The 17,626-nt window shown below is 34.8% G+C and overlaps 1 protein-coding gene across 3 annotated transcripts in view; it reads left to right on the top strand.

Moving 5' to 3' along the window:
• Positions 1-17,626, top strand: part of ARMC2 (armadillo repeat containing 2) — a 66,464-nt gene that overhangs the window by 20,345 nt on the left and 28,493 nt on the right. For all 3 annotated transcript variants that reach the window (XM_049818126.1, XM_049818127.1, XM_049818128.1), the window contains 5 exons: positions 3,036-3,106; positions 6,848-6,940; positions 9,857-10,032; positions 11,331-11,433; positions 14,001-14,221. In XM_049818126.1, coding sequence (XP_049674083.1) covers positions 3,036-3,106; positions 6,848-6,940; positions 9,857-10,032; positions 11,331-11,433; positions 14,001-14,221 — 664 coding nt within the window. The remainder of the gene's footprint in view (positions 1-3,035; positions 3,107-6,847; positions 6,941-9,856; positions 10,033-11,330; positions 11,434-14,000; positions 14,222-17,626) is intronic.

The following is a 17,626-nucleotide window of genomic DNA, read 5'->3' on the forward strand; positions in this document are numbered from 1 at the left end:
AAAAGGTGTGGCCCAAAATTCAGGCCCATTGCCAGACTCTGTTTTACAAGTAAAGAGGTAGCCAGATTCTCAGATATTTAAGGCTCTGCAGCATAAGGGATGAGCCCATGCACTATTACTGTACTGGGATCTTATACTCATGTTTGTGAATCAGACCTGGCTGTTGTGTGTACCTTCTTTGGAGAGAACTAGCCCAATTCTTTGCCTCTGGGTTGCAGTTCTTAGAAATGTAGTTTTCCCTGAAATACCACTGAAGGTGAGAGTTTGCAGATTTACCATCAACAAGAGACTTATGGCAAGAACAAGCAAGTAAACTTCTAAACATACAGACTTTCCGAATAAGTGCTGCTTTCACTTAAATTACACATTCTTTCACCAGGGAAAAATACTGAATACACTACTGCAGTGCTGGCTCACCTTCCTTTTGGAAGTCCTCATTGTCTGTGTACGTTCAAGAAATCAGTGTTCCTCATAGGGGCTACTACGATCTCCCTTATATGAGAAGGACAGAGATGATCCAGTTGCCAAGTTCTCTTTCCTCTGTAAATCATCAGAGCCTCTGTCAGTTGATTTCTTGACGAGTCCCTTATCAGATGATCAGATTTCTGCCAGTTGGCTTTGTTTCCAAGGCAACCACTCTTTCGATAAGCCAGTTCCCTTCAATAGTAGGTAACTTATTTTTTAGAGTAGGTTGATCACATTTTAACTGCATAGTTCTTAACAAGATATTGCTACTTAAGTTTCAGCCCTATGTGAAAGTTAAAAGATAGCAAAGAAGCAAAAGTCTCTAAAATGGTGTTGGCAGCATGGTAAAGATATATAAAGGGATTTTGTAATCTCTCACAAGATTCATAAATTGCACGTACTCCCTAAATATAAGCCTGCCCACCAGTCATTCTCGTTTATGTATGTATTCAGTGTATTCTTTTTCTGAAAATAATGAGAGTTCCAGTTAAGATGTTTAACTTATGAAGATGTTTCCCAAAAGTACAGATAGTTCTGTGAATACTAGCAGTACAGCAATCTGCTTTCCTACTCATGTAGGTCTTTAAACTGGTTGATACTGGTGTTCAAAAAATCACAGGTTCCAACCAACTTTTTTTTTTTTTTAAACGCAATTCAGACTTCGACATGGTCTTACCCTTCATCTCGCATATGTGGTGTTTCTGTCTGATAAGTGTTCAGGTTATCACATCCTTTGCTTCAGTGTCTTTTCTATTCAGCTGCTTTTGTTTCCTACAAAACTTGTAGGATTGTCTTTGTTGAAGTTTCTTGGATTTGTCCTGTGGATTTACATTTTAGGGGAAGAGGCACAGACAGGATAACAGAACTCTTTCTGAGGAAAGCAAACTCAAACATCCATATTCATATAGGCAGATAGTATCATCATGCCTACATACAATTCTGTAGGTGCTGATTTATGAATATAGCTGGGTTAGTATTAAGTGTCTGAAGTTATTTTCTTGCTTATCCGGTGTCCTTTGAGGTTATAGTCTTGCTTTCAGGGATAGCTGAACCTTGTAGAATCATTTCTTAAACTTTTAAAGTTTGTGGGACAAGGTATTCACATAAATGGAACCAAATTTTGATTTCTATTGGTACACTAAACTGTACTTAATGTGTGCTGTAGAAACCTTCTTTCTTACAGATGTCAGTCTCTTTTAGAGTAGAGATGCAAGGACTTGACTATTTTTTTTTTTTTAAGCATTGCTTCCCCAGAGGAGTTGGAATTGCCGTATATGAGCTGAAATAATTTCAAGATAGTTTGTGTAAGCATTTGGATTTTGGAGCACTTAAATCCTCATTCTGTAAAAGGAAAGCATTATTCACTCTTAGCCATAATGAAGCAAGTGTTCTTCTGTAATGTGGTTGCTTGGGAAATTTTTGACTGATCACAGTGAGCTATCCAGTCCCTTTTGTAGGAAAGTGATCTTACAAGAGCTTTGTCTTTTATTCTGTCTCCATCTGTTGATAGGATGACTTACATCTTCTGTCTGGACTGGCAGACAGGATTTAGGCGCCAATCCAGCAACCCACTTAAACAACAGTTTAGCTTTAAGCCTTATAGCAACTAAATTAACAGGTTAAAAAAAAGTTGAAATAATATTGCTAACGCACTACTGTTATCTTTAGAAGGAAATTTAAGAGATTAGGTTGTACTGGTACATGAACTATAAATGGAATAAGAAGTGTTAAATAAAACATACGCTGAGAATATGAAACATAGATTTAAGACCTTTGTCTTTAGTACAGGATTTAAAGGAGGAAAGATTCCTGTTTACTCGCAAAGAGAGTCTATATCTTGTATATTTCTTTTAGATCAGTGCTGCTTGAGTGTGTAGCTAGGCAAACAGAATAGGTTTATCACAGATGTATGTAGTAGTTTCCTCTGGCCAAAGAAAGACTAATCATACCATCAGCAGGAATTATGGCATTACTCACTACTGCTTTACAAAGAAATGACAACATACATGTACTAACAGAACTAGTGACCACTGTGCAGTTAGCAATAATTCACAGGCAGACATGGAAACTCTAATATTTACGTTAAAGGTTACTAAAGGGTTTATTTCTTTGAAAATTCTTCTCATTAAATATTTTAAAAGTGTTTATCAGAACAAATCACTGTCCTTGTGAATGGATGAATGTACAGTTTTAAGCTAGTTGAGTTTATATTCAGTTAATGAAGCTGGTGATAAAATAAAAATTGGCTCTTTCTGAGTTTAGTTTGGTTCAGCTTTCAGTTTTATTGTACAAGTGGGAAAGCTTTAGGTTTTGAGTTCCATAATGGTGACCTCTTGTGGTGTAAATATGTCAGTATTTCTGAAGGAGCTTTCTGTAATACATACTGGAGGAAGTTGTACTTATATGTCACTTTTAATGAGCAGATAACCTACTAACTTACTAAAATAACTTATAATCTTTTCCAATTAGTTATTAATATGCAGATCTCATACTGAGTGCATGTGAACAAAGAGGCATTTTGAGCATTGTATTCTGATATACTTTATGTGTGTCTATACTGTATCTTTTAGTGACCAGATGAAAGAGCCTGGCATAAATTCATCACGGCCAAGGATTACAGGCTGGAAGAGAAGAGTAACAGGTACTTCATTAGGCATTTCAATTTCCAGTCAACAAATGTGAAATACAGTCAAATAGAAATAATCTAATTTTTGTGATTTGAAGATACTTTTCTTCTTTAGTCACTGAACAATATTTTTGGTTTTCTAGATGTATTGGGTTTTTTTACTATCTGTGGTTGGTAAAGAGAAACAATACTCAAGAGAGCTTTACTCTAAAAATCTGTTGATATTTTCTGTCTTGTTTTTTCCATATGTAGGCTTAAGAATTTGCCAGTCCAGTAACGCCTTGTTTGCTCATCACTTTTTGTAAACTGGTATAGCTGCACAGAAACTAATAAAGTTATGCCAAGCTATATTAGCTGAAGATACAGATTCTGGATGCATTTTGCTAATTTTACGTAACAGATTTTAATTACTATTGCCTCTTAACTGGCACATTTCATACAAGGCAAGTGCATATTTGAGAGTCTGGTATGGAAACCTGAAGTTTCTACTCTGCTATTATTATGCCTTATTGCTATTTTTCTAGAACTGAGAAGTTGCATTATTCTGAATCATTCTGGCGAAGGCTGTAATATGCTCTGCTTTCATTTCCTTCAGAGGAGCTGAGAGTATTTACCATGTCATGGGAGTTAGTACTCTGTGGGGCTGTATTTTCTCTGTTTATAAGCCTTTTAATTTATTTGTTGCTATTTTATTGATGCTACTGAAAAAATAATTTGTGTTATTAGGATTGTTTCTTTTTATATCTTTTTTTTTTAATATTATGTAGCTTCCTTAGTTTGTGCATACTTCATCTTTAATCCCAGAATAAACAGTGGGATGGCAGTAGGAATTCTCAGTCATTTCTTCTCTATAGTGAGGTCCTGAGGGGGAGTGTTCATTTACAGCTTATTTGTATTTTCTCATATGATTTGTGTTTACACTTTCACATTTTAGAGAGGAGGTAGACTTATTTTAATATTGATATATTCATAGCTAGTCAGTATTCTATGAAAAGGCTAAACATGATAAGTCAGGCAGTACACAGCTTTCAAAAGCTCAGTGTTGCTAAGGCTCTTGTATTTACATGCTAAAAACAGCAACCAATAAATGTAGACTGATTAGTGATTTTTTTTTTTTATGAGAATGCAAAGCTGTGGTTAAGACTTACGAAAAACTGAGACAACGAACTTCAACTTGCTGAATTCTTTTGCTTGAGTATTTTTGCTGTTGAATTGTGATTTACTCAGAAGGTTCAGCACAGCTTCTACAGTATTTTAAATACAGCTAGTGCCATAACTTTTCATCAGCAGCTTAAAAATCTCCCAGGACAGAGACATATGCAAGTTCACAATTTATTAATGTTGAGTTTCTTTATAATCATGTATTTGCTGTTCATTCTTATTGCTAGGATTAATATTGTCTAGTAAAAGCTGATTATTATTTTTTTCCTAGTTACAAGAGATATTTGTTTAAAAAAATTATTCCATTATAACTTTTAGGTTGCTGTATTTTTCTGATGAATGCAAGACAACTGCAGCAGAGCGACAGAAAAAATCAGTTCTTTTTGTTCTGAACTAAAAATTGAATGGCTTTGTTAATTTTTTTTTCTAGTGAGAAGTTTGGTCATATCTGCAAATGCATACATGAACTATTCTATTTCTTGCTTAATACAGTTAAGCATGTGCGTAGTTAGAAAGTCAGTCCCATCTTTCAGTTTAAGAAGAGAGGTAGCTACAAATTGTAAAGAAAAGAAATAATTGTGTCAATATGTGGGTTTTGTGGCAGGAAGGAACAGTGCAAACTATTCTAGTGTTCTCATTTCAGCTGTGTTCTTACATTATCTGGAGCAGAACTTTCACTTCATTGCAAATGCTGCATAGTGTTTTATTAATTAAGCTACTCATCAATTCAAGTAAGACTATTAACTCATTTGATCTAGAAAATAAAAAAAGTCTGCAAAAAAAGTAATAAAAATATTACCTAATAACATGTACTTATACTAATATGTACATATGCACACACCAACAATATACAGTTATTCTAATAACTTACTTACCAGTGTATTACTTATGAAACAGCAACATTTTTGTATAATCTGTTGAAATAGATACAACCGATAGATTCATTCTGTGTAAAATATAGGTAGACAGTTAATACAGATACACAAAAAGAGTCTGGATTTTTTTTTTTTAAAGAGCAAGCTTTTTAAATAGTCAGTTTCACTGTTCCAAGTAATGCTCAGTAGTCAATCATTTTTTTAAGATCTGAGATACTGTTCTCATGATGCAAACCTCTCAATATTAGCGTTCTCATATAGTACAGTATTTTTTTGTTTGATAATGATTATGTTAAGAATTTACATTGTCATTTAAGGGCAAGAGCCAGTAACGAACAGTAGGAGACGCAGTCTGGCAAATCTGTCACAAAAAAATTTATATATTCTAGGCTTAATGGCTTTCTTCATGTTATTTAGTGGACTTGTGCGACTTTTATTTTCCTATTTAAAAAAACCAAACCATACCCCATCTTTATAAAACAACTTTGGTTGCCTGCAAGATAAGGAGCTTAACCTAATTTTGAAGTAAAAAAATATGCCTACATGCACCTTGTAAGCAATTGTTAGATCCTTTAAAACTCAAGTTGCGCAGAAACTCTGGCTGTCCAGCTGTAGCGGGCCAATTCTGTCACTTTGCGTAGTGCCAGGTGAATGTAAAAAGGATGTTCAGCAAGTCGGAATACTTCCCAGTGATATTGCATCCATATGAAAGTCAATCCTGGGATCCATTTTTTAATAAACCATGATTCACCAACTCCTTTGTCCAATCTGAAAACAGATCCATGCTCCCAGTCTTGTTTCCAGAAGAATCCTAGACTGCTGATTTTTTGGTCTACCACTTTTGAACTTGATGTCTGCTGATGGACTTTTTTTGTGTTTTCTTTTTGAAGCATAGTATAAAAAAAGCTGAAATATTTTTTAAAACTTCTCTTTGTGAAGTGGACAAGTTTCTGATAATTAACACTAGCTCTTTCTCAGTCACTGTGGAGGAAATTGGTTGAGGGTGGCCAAGAAAACTGGGAGTTGGTTGCCTTCAAGGTTTCTGACATGTTTATTGGAGGCAAAACATCTTTCAGATAGCTGTAGTTTTTCCCAAGATGCTGTGTGAGAAATTGTTTGACCTAACAAAGAATAGGAGAGAAACATGCATTTTGCAAAAATTTAGTCGAGAACTTCTCAAAACTAATTGCATGAAGTGGTTAGAATTGCTAACAGGATGTAATAACAAGGCTATTTTTCCCTAACTGACCAAAGAGTCAGTTAACCAAGCTTAGTGTAATATTGTGCATGTGTACTAGATAAAATTGTACAATCCTAGAGGATTGTCTGTAGTATGGATATTTTTTAACACAGAATAAGTTGTCACATGGACACAGAGCTGAAAAATAGTAGGACATGTTGATGTAATGAAGTCATTACCTTCCAATTCAGTGATCAAATGAAACATTAATGTCAGCAAACAAAAACAAATCTGGCTTTACAGTACAGCTTTACATATCAAAACATTTATCTATCTAGTTTTGTTTGAAACTTTTGTTTTTGAGAAAATGTAACTAAAACCAAAAGCTTGAATAGGTAGCATAACCCAGAATATAGCAAAATGTGACATTTTTAGATTATTTTTTTTCTGACTGATGAATAAAGTACTTGTAGCTATTTATTTGTGTAGAAGTTGAAACCTTCACTGAATATGTACTTTTGTTTTGAATGTATTTTGAAGGCATAGAGGATGAAACAAGAATAAATGAATCAGAAGAGGAAGAAAGCTTTTGGCATATAAAAATTCTACCAATTCTGCATGAACTGGAAAAAGGTGGGTAACACTGTTCTTGAAAGGGTGTACTTTCTGAACTATTTCCTGCAGGAAACATGGGACTCATTTGTGTTTACTGCAGAAGAATAACAGTAGTTGGACTATGTAGCCTTTTATGCTTTCCTATGTTCAGTGATGTTGCAGTGTAAAACTGGCCTGGGCAACTCTCTAGGTGGCCCTGCTTGAGCAGGAGGGGTTGGACGAGATGACCTCCAGAGGTCCCTGCCAACCTCAACCATTCTGTGATTCTGTAAAAAACCCCAACTGGTTTAGAGAAGGTCTTGTCTGATTAAATTACCTTTAGACAACATAGCTCTGCCAGCTTAGCCGTCAGTGATGAGGTAATAATTTTAAGAAGAAAGTACTGCACAGATTCACTGTTTTAAGCATAGTCTGTATTGAAGGTTTCAATTAATTTTAGAAAACTAAGGAAATCGTAATGAAAATTTCCATTTGTGTTTAAAGTGTTAGGTGACTCAGAAAAGTACATTGACCCAGAATATTGAAGCAAAACTTAATAAATGTATGGCTTGAAAAGATTGAACTCTGAAATCCATTTTAATATTTCATTCAAAAGATTTTTTAGTTGCCTTCTATAGACATTGTATTCATTTGAATGGTGGGAATATAGCAAGTACATTTGTTTTTACAAGTGGTTAAAAGTGAGTGTAAAATTAGGGGATAGATTCTATTTTATGGGATCTTTTGCAGTGTTCATTATAGTATGGTACAGATTAGAATTTTTTTGCATAATTTTGCAGATGTTGATGAGTGTGAAACACCTGTACAGTACTAAGTGATTCCCAGAATATATGATTATTTTAAAAAGACAGGATTCTCATTCCCACATCTGTCACTGATGTGTAGAAAAACAGTGATCAGGAAATTTGAAAACAGCCATGCAACTTCGTATTTTCCTTGCTTAATGCTGAGATTGTTAAATATGAGCCACCGAGTTAAAGTTTTGCATTGTGAGATATTCTTTGTAGGTAAGCAAAATATTATTTAGAGGTAAAAATCTAATCATGTCTTTCCCTTGTCATGAATGTAACTAAGGAAAATCAATTTTCATGCCCCTTTTCCCCAGTCTTTACTTGATTTGGTTAGTGTGTTGGGGTTTTTTTTAGCTTTTTATTAAAACTTGATTATGGCTTAGTATTTCTAATAATAGATGAAATTATCTAACCCATTGATTGAATTTAGTACTACAAAAACCTTAAAGTTAAGAGTTTTGCTGCTACTTGAATATTCACACGGATTGTAACTGAATTGCATCATTGCCTCCTGCAGCTTTGTGCTACATTGTTTTATTTAGGCTGTTTACTGCACAATTGCAGTTTTTCTTATCAAAACGAATATCAGAATTTCATAATTTTAATGTTTTGAGTGGGTCTGTTGCTGATTCAATATTTTAAAATTTTGTGTGCGGTCACTTGCTTCATATGTTTCAGCTAATTCCCTGCACATGCATTTAGGTCACATCTGTTTTTTTTATGTAGTGATAGAAAAGCCTTTTTCTTCCCCTTTCTCCCTCAAAAATATTTGCGGAAAACTTTCCATTCACAAATAAATCTGAGGTTTAACCTGGAACTTAGTTATTGTCTAAAATCTTATGAATATTGTGCTCTTGAGAGGATTGTTATATGACAAAACTAAATAGAACGCCAAAGTCTCTTTTTCTAAAGGAGCAAATAATTAATTTTGTTACATTCCAGTACTCAAGGGAGAATAAGCTTCAAAAATTCCCCAAGGGATGAGTATTAAATAATTTTTGTTGTTGTTGTTAATTTTGATGAAATGGAGTGGAGACCTTTCAGTTTTGGTTCCTTGCCAGTCCTGTTTCACTGCTTACTGGAGCAGAGGGTTTAGAATCATGCTAAATTTTGTTAAATTTTCTGTCACGATGGGAGTAGAAATGGAATAGTCATTGCTGTTCCTTGAGTATGATGATGGCAAATTGAGAGCTTCCAGGCACTGCTCAGCATGAGAGGCGAGTCCTTGAATCTGCCTACAGGTTTGGGGCCTTAGATACATTGTTTTTGCTCATAATTTCCTGTCCATATATATTTCATCACAAGTGCTTTGTCTCCTTGAATATGACTCTATTTCAGCTGTGAAATACATCCTGAGTAAATGCAGAGTTTATACAGGCAGTTTAAGTGGGTTTATATGGTGCTTTATTAGTGTCACCTTATATACAAAAGCAAATGTAAGAAAAGAAAAAAAACCCACAACCCTCACTCTTGAATTTTAAAAATATGCAAGACTTTTCCCTTTAAAGTAAACATGTACATGATTCCATTGTGTTGAGAGGCAGATTTTGTAATAATTTACTGCAGGTTTTATTTTTGTATTTTTAAATAGTGTCTGAGGGACTCGGGTTAGGAGGTAGATGACTTTTTTGTCAATAGGCCAGCAGTCCACTCAAATATATCTTGTACCTCTACTATGCATTGGAGAGTTCCAACAAGTTTTTACATTCACTTGTTCTTAATCCCAGCAAGGTTTGATATATTAGGTTATGTCTATGGGCAGAAAAATACTTCTTAACTGTCTCTTTTCACATGTAATGTTTGGTGGAGCCCTTTAAAGAATATATTCAGATTCACAGTTTCCTGGTAGACATTTGGTCAATCTGATTATTAAGCATTAAAGGTGAGTTTCATTTTAGCTTCAGGTATTATTTTGGCTCTGTGATTTCTTGGCTTGAGTCTCTTCTTTTTGAAAGAGCAGAATAAAACTGTTTCTGAGGATCACATTACCATTTTAAGAGATTTATTGGGCACCTTATTTTTGTAGATTTGCAGCCCATTCTTTATTTGTTCTCCTGCGTCTTTGTCTATTGAGATGCTCTGGAAAAGGTTGCATTGATAATTATTTTTTATTTTTCTCTCCCTTCCCACCCCCTTCAAGTAGAAGACAATATAGAAAATCTTTGTCTGGCTTGCACCAAGCTCTATCAAGCCTTGAATGAAGAAAATATGCTTGGAAAAAGATTAAAAAGAAGAAGCGTACTTCTGAAGACATTATATAAACTTGTAGATGTTGATTCAGATCCACTTTGCCTGAAGCTAGCAAAGATTATTCTGGCTGTAAGTGTTTTAAAATGCTGTTTGGTAGAATGTGAAGCTCAAAATTGTGAATTACAACTTGCATTTAATTTTTCATTTCATACTCCTAAACTGTGTCTAAACTAACCCTTTCCTAAACACAGTTTCTTGCCATACAGATACTAGTCTCCCATACATCCAGATCAGCACTTATTGGAGCCTATTTTTTGCAGAGAAATTACGTCTGGGGGAGGAAGGAGGGACACAAAATAGGATAGCTGGTATATGGTTGCAGGAATTTTGCATAGGCATGAAAAAGAGACAGTGTCCTAAGCTGGGATACATATGCAGGGATTTAAACAAAACAATAATTTAAAAAATTACACATAGAAATAGAGCTTAGTTTTTGAATAATGTCTTGATCTTATTAAGCACCTCTATCTGAATATACCACAATAATTTTTTGGGAAAGTGAGTAAGTGTAATTGTCTGTTTCTCTACTATTTCCGGTTAAAATTCTCAGTGAAGTTGGTACTTTTGAACCTATTGGTTCAGCTTCTACTAACTGTCTATAGACAGTTACTGGTGAAAGGATACCAGCTAGTGTCATGTTGTAGACATTTTAGTAATTAGTGTGTGTTGGGCAGGAGTGTTTTCTCCTTTAAGGTAGCATGTGTTGTTTTAATCAGAAGATATGATTATATATTCAGATACTACATAGATGTTAAGTGCTGCTTATATATAAAAAAAAAAAAGTTCTATTACAGACATTTTTTCTGTGGAGTCTTTCAAAAATCATGAACAAAAGAAGAAATTTCCCTTGAAATGCAGAGGAAAGGAAGAGATTTGTCATTGTATTTTAACATTTTTACTTCCCTTTCATTATCTCTCAATGACCTTTAGTACATCATAAGATCTTGTTTTCTGATATTTGAGAATAACTTTCATTGTGACATGTACTGTTGTATTGGAGTTCTTTGTGGTATGGCCATAGATGCCAAACCAGTGAATCCTGTGCAGAATTTGTCTGTAAATTAGAGAAAAAAACCTTGCAAGTTAGTGATATGCTACCTGCAGAAAATAAATGAAAAGTTTATGTATCATCTGTTATTTTGAAGTCAGTCAGCACAGTTTGCTAAATAGAGTTAAACTAGCTAGGTTTCAGAGTCCCTGACTTCTGCAAACTTTTCACTTTGGCTCAGTGTAGTGTCAGGGTTTCAGGTGGAATTCAATAGTTCTGTGAGAATACAAGTTTGCCATGGTGTCTGAACTTGTAAAATGTTATGGTGCATATTTGTATGTAGATTTTAGCTGTGATTTTTATGTCTTTTACTTTGCAGATGAAAGTGGATGGAAAAAATCTTCTCAGTGTTTGCAAGCTTGCATTTAAAATTTGCAGGAATGAAAAAAATGATTACATCATTCAAAATGATAGATTATTGGGTATGTATCCTGTTCTTGTGTATAAGTTAGGTGTTGAAATTCAGTAGTTAGATTGATCATTTTTCAAGAAACGCTCTCAGAGTTAACTTAGTCATGCACTAAAAATTGGCTCCTAGGTCAAACAAACAGTCCACCTAGTCCAGTATTCTGTGTCTAATGATGGCGAAAGGGGATGCTGTTTAGGGAGACCATGGAAGCCTACCTGTTTTCTGTGATCCATTTCCCCTGTACTACCCCAGGATCCAGAATTGTTACGTTCTGTTACGGACATTAGATGGTGCATCCCTGCCTAATCCTTCTTAGTCTCTGTTTATAAATCATTTGTTCATTAATTTGCCTAATTCCTTTCTGAACTTTCTTATTCTGTCTGCCTCTATGATCTCATAGAGCAACAAGTTCCAGAAGTTCTCTGTCTGCTGTTTTAAACGTATCTCCTTTTCATTATGCCTCTGCTTGTAGTTTTGCAGGAGTTGTAAGAGTTTCTACAGTCAGCTTACCATCTGCCTTCATGATTTTTTAAACCGCAGTCATATCACATATGTCTGCCTTCTTTTCAGACTGAGGCACCTCAGGCTTTTTTAGCTCTTTCTTTGAAAGGATACTGTGTCATTCTCTCAGTTGTTTTTGTAGCCCTTCCCTGTACCTTCTCCAACTCCAGTAGATCCTTCTTGAGATGTACAGAACGAAACTTTGCATAGAAGTCAAGATGTGTCTGCACCAAACTTTATAGAAGCGAAATAATGGTGTCTGTGTTGTTGGCCATCATCAGGAAGCATACTGAGAACAATCATTGGCTTTTTTTTAGCTGCTGCCGCACATTGAGCCAATGGTTTTTTTGTAATTGTCAGCAATGGCTCCAAGATCTCTTTCATGATTGTAAATGTATTTGTGTGTCATCCACACACACCATGCAAATATGAGAAATATTAAGAAAAAGACAGTGTATGAATGATACTCTGTATTGATTGATGGTTGTTCCTTTCACTAAAACTTCATTATGTTTTATTAACATAGGCCTTGACCTTGCAAGCGTTTATTGCATGTGCATAAGGTAAAGCGTATGTGTAGATCTGCTTAAATGAATGAGAGTATTCATGGTCTTAAAGTTTAGTATGTGAGTGTTGTCAGAAATAAAGACCAGATAAGCCTTTCCAGTTGTAAGATCGACAGGAAAGGACTCGGAGAAAAGAGAACAGCTCTAATTGCGCAGCTGACTTTGAATACTGAAAACTAAAGTTTTGTAGAGATTAGCATCACACAAAAATCTGAACAGGTTGAGTGGCTATGGCTGTGTAAGCATTGGGTTTTTTTGCTCTGATTTCCATCTTCACTCACTTTTCTTTCGCTTGCTCTTTTTTTCCCTTTATTTTAAAAACTAGTGAAGGAAAGAACATTTTTTGGGGGGTTTGTTTTGTTTGTTTATTCACTCTTCATGTTTTGGACCCACTTTATCCAGGCCAAAGACATGAACCTAGGTTATCAGCGTAATCACCCAGATTACTGTTGCAGTCACTGGGTTATAGATTCAATTTCTTTTTCTTCTTCTGGCCCTGTGAACTATTGATGTGCAGTGGAGCAGCTCCAGTCGAAGAAATAAATTAACCGTTTATCCCAAAAGAGACAACTACTGTTGAAGACCCTGTTTGATACTGAGCAGGGCAGGGACCTGAAACTGATTTCTCACATTCCCACAACCCAAGTGATTTAGCTGACTGCTAGGCAGTCGGTGAGGGTAAGAGTTTGAGCAAGAGCCTGGGTTGTACGTACTTCATCTGTGTACACCCATAAACTTGGAGGGAGTTTCAACTTCAGAACAGAAAAAACTTCAGAAATCTCTTAAGTTTAATGAGATGGCAAAATGTTTTTATTCCACTGGATGGAACACAGGAAGCAGAAGTAAATATCAGTTTCGATCAATTACTAGGAATTCAAAAGCATAAAATTGGTTAGGATTACTTACTTAAGATACACCCACCAAATTCAGAGTGTCTCAATTTGTGAAAGATACATTGGGCTTGTGCTAACAACTGTTAATTTTAACATTTCAGATATCTGACAGTGGTAGCATAAAGCAAAACTTTTACAGTAACTTTACCTATATAAAAAGTAAATTTAAAAAGGCTATGAATAGAATTCAAATGTGATATTTGAATTGGGCACTTGTGCCTTTTAGTGCTCCATTTGAGATGCTTTAAGACATTTGATTTTTAAGGAATTAGTGGGAAGAAACCTCTTTAGAATGTCTCAAGTTCAGTACACAAAATTCCAGGCACACACATGATCAGTTTTGCAAATCTTGACTGAGGATTTCAATGATTACTGCTGTATGTTTACAACTGGTGCTGGTTCATGAAGCCTGGGAGAACAAGTCAGGCCCATTCTCTTACTCATCAATAACTGTTTCTTGGTTTCGATCCAAATACCCAATATTTCTAGCCCACTTATTAGAAATGCAAGAGTTCAATCTGAAGGGCTTTTTTTCCTCAATTGTTAACCTCTTCAATGACCGGGCTGTATCACATATAAATGTTAATATTAGGCTTTCTGAATAATGATTTTCCTTTTAGATTGTTTGTTGGAGGTCCTGAGAACTGAAGATCTACAAAAAAACAATGAAGCTCTCCTGTATTGCATGGGAGCTATAAAATTAATGTCTGGAAATGCAGTACTCCTTAACGAAATGGTCAACAAAGGAGCTGTTGAAATGTTGCTGCAATTAATGAAGCAGATTAATAATATAAAAGAAAATGACCCATATTTCTCCAACTTGGGCCACCTATTAGTCCAGGTTAGCATTTACTTTTATTTCTAAAAGTACACTCTTCAAGGGAAAATGAAAAACGTAATTAGAGGAGATAAGCTACCTCCGTGTGCCACCTACAGAGTGGTACCTATGTTTGAATAGACTTTGTTTTAAGAAGTTTACATGAAGTTGTTCAGGACCTAAATTTAATTATCATAGATATTTTTGTGTAGTCAATTTTAAAGGCTTTAGAAATTCTGAAGTTAATAGAAGTATTTTTAGGTACCTAATAAAACCAGTTTCTTATTATTACTTTATGGTGCTGACAATGTTCTGGATATTACCATAAACAGATAAAACTGTGTTTCTTGTCTGAATTCTTTAAACTGAAATAATAAATACAAACCGGCTCTGCAATCCTCTAGGAGATAACAAAAAGCTTTTTATTACAAGAATAATGCATTTTTAAAAATACATAGGAAAATACAGTTACGTTTCTTTGACAAACTGTATTTGAAGAACGGGAATTTAAGGAAAAGGTAGTTGTAAAAGCCAACATTTTTTAATCTTTTTGAAGGCAGCGGGTTCAAAACTATGTTTTCACTTATGAGGTACCTTGATGAGTGGCAGCTATGAAAACTAATCCTTTACCCTAAAACTGTTTCAACCTTAGTGTTTTAGGAAAAACGGTTACGTAGGTAAATCTTAACTTATGCATAGGTTGTGGGATTTTTTTGTATTTGTCAAGGATTTGCCGGGTAGATTCCTGGCATTTGTCTTGGAAGTTATTGATGTACAACTTAGAAAATGGTGTAATTGTAAGCTTTTTGGGACTTCACAGGAAAATATATTGGACGCTTTTCTGAGGTAGTTTTTATACTAAATTTCTCTACTAATTATGCCAGATTTCTTTAATTCTCTACTAACTTACAAACAAGGTTTTCATACTTCCTGAAATTATATGAGAATACAGATAGCTTACATCATCACGTTACTATTACTGATTTTTGTCTGTTTATTTTAGTGGAGCTATGAGGTATGTCTCTCCTGAATAGTGTGTATAATCTTAATACAAACATGAACAGATTGGGAGATACTATGAAGGACTGAATGAAATGATGTGGCTTAATACTTAGTTTGGCTAAGGAAGTCCCAAAATGACAAAATGCTAAAGACTGGGAGAATATATGATGAAACTGGAAATTTTGTGCTTGTTGTGTTCCTATTTTGTTTCCCATCTGGTCCTGTCATCATTAAGTTCCTATATGAATCACAAAATTCTCTTCTACATACTTCTGTCTTCAGAATTGGGAATGTTAACTTTCTTGTGGCACTGTGAATTCTCCAAACAATTCTAAAATAATCTGTGCCATTTTGTTGATATCATACCTTATATTCTATACAAAAATGGTGTATGGACTTTGCAAGCCTTCTTTTTCCAGAGAAGGTGTACAAACTTCAGGTCTGCCTGTACTTGAGGTTTTAATGACTATATTTTTCTTGAATGCTGCTAGTTAGACTTTGTAAGTCCCAATACTGCAGTGCTGCCTTAGGCTATCAGTTTAGTTTAGAAACACCCTTTTGAAAACTATTGAGGCGGGATTATGGGTCCAGAATAGATTCTGTTCTTGGTGTAATTTTCAAGGTGATAGACAATGACTTAAAACACCTAAACTATAAGAGAAGTAAACTTAGGTGAAGTAGTGTATAATGCCTCACATACAGAAGCTGTACAGTCATTTCAGTGAGTGGAAATTTAGGTTGTAGTTTTGGTAGGCATTTTAAAACCTAAATTAGAGATATGTATCCTGTATCTCTTTTCACATCTATATAGTTTAAAAATATTTATCCTTCTGAGAGCAGGAAGGGGATGATTAAAAGCAAAGCATATTACTTATTGAAGTTTGCTGGCTGCTTTTGGCATTAATCATATCATACATATAATGGGAATCCTGTTGAGTAAAGAGATGGAAATCTATGTTAAATAGGTATAAAAAGAAGTTTTTGCCAGTTGGGGCATTTAAAAATAATAAATGATGTCCAAGTAATAAAACTAATTAATCAGATTATTTTCAGCTGTTTGACTAGTTGTCTGAACTTCCCCACAACTCTGCAGAAATGTTTTTTCTTCCATTATTTGTATGTGGATAAACTTAATTTTTTTACTCAAAGGTTTAATTTGCGAATGTGTGAAAGGAAAATGTTGCATTTTATGCTTTTTTTGGGTCATTATTATCCTCTGTTTTCAGTATGATTGGAAGTGTAGCAAAACTATTTTGTACGGTTTTGAGTAGACTGGCTCTTTCTAAGAAGGCCTCGAGTATTTTGTGGAGAAGTCAACAGTGACAGCTGTCTCTTATTGAGGTTGCCGTTTCACTTGTTTGTATTCTCTTCTGTAGTAGTACAGATACTTCATTTTTCTTCTTCTTGTGAGAAAAGTAGTGATTTCTGCTGCTATGTAATTCCTGTGCGAATTTCTCATATCACTTTCTTAAATCTACATTAATGTGCACCATTTCTTCTATGTGAGTTAATTGTTCAGTCATCATAGGCAGATGTAGGAATAGTTGTTTTCAGGGATACAGCATCGAAGAAAGTTTCTTCTGTGATTCATGTCTTCAGAATAAAGGAGGTTTTTGTGGCATACTTACAGCAAAAGATCAAATATCCAGTGACATGCAGAAGTAATGAATAAATACAAGTCTTCAGGAATAGAGAGCAAATTATATTGGAGGAAAAAAACACTTTAAATACAGTGGTCTCTGAGGGAGGCTCTGCCATCTCTTAATCCTGATAACTGAAGTATCTGCGTTAACGGGGACCAGCTCTTCATTCTTTAACTGTATAATTGCACAATCACCAGATGGCAGTGTTATACATAATCTTGCCATGTCCTTTTTGTGGGAATAAAGTCCCTTTCTGATTTCTTCGTTGTTACACAATGGATTTTACGCAGAAGTCCCACAATACGAGAATAAAAATGTTTGTAATAATAATTATTTTTCCTTAATAGAGGGCATGAAACCAAGGTTGTCTTTGACTCATTTTATGTTGCTTCACCTAATAGTCTGATTGTATTTATATAAAATATGGTAATGCTTATTCAAAAGCCAAAGCTTTTGAAGTGTCACTAACAAGACTTAACAAGTACTTCATGTTCCTTAATTGAAAACCACTTAAATGTCTTCTCCTTTAAAAATAGCATTTGTCTGCTGTTAAATTTTCTGTCTGGGTGAATTTGATCTTTCACATGGTAACATAAGGATCAGGGCTGGTGGGGATTGCTAGAGCCAATTGTTATGCATTTCTCCCTGAAGCATGGTGTCTGCTTGAAGCAATCAGAATCTCTCTTGAATTCATGTGCTGTTTGGCTAGCATCTATTATTTTTTTAATTTATACTCTTCAAATTTCACTTGCATACTAACTGTTCTTTTGTGTATATATACTTC

Source organism: Accipiter gentilis, chromosome 15 (genome assembly GCF_929443795.1).
Source record: "Accipiter gentilis chromosome 15, bAccGen1.1, whole genome shotgun sequence".
NCBI classification, from domain to species: domain Eukaryota; kingdom Metazoa; phylum Chordata; class Aves; order Accipitriformes; family Accipitridae; genus Astur; species Astur gentilis.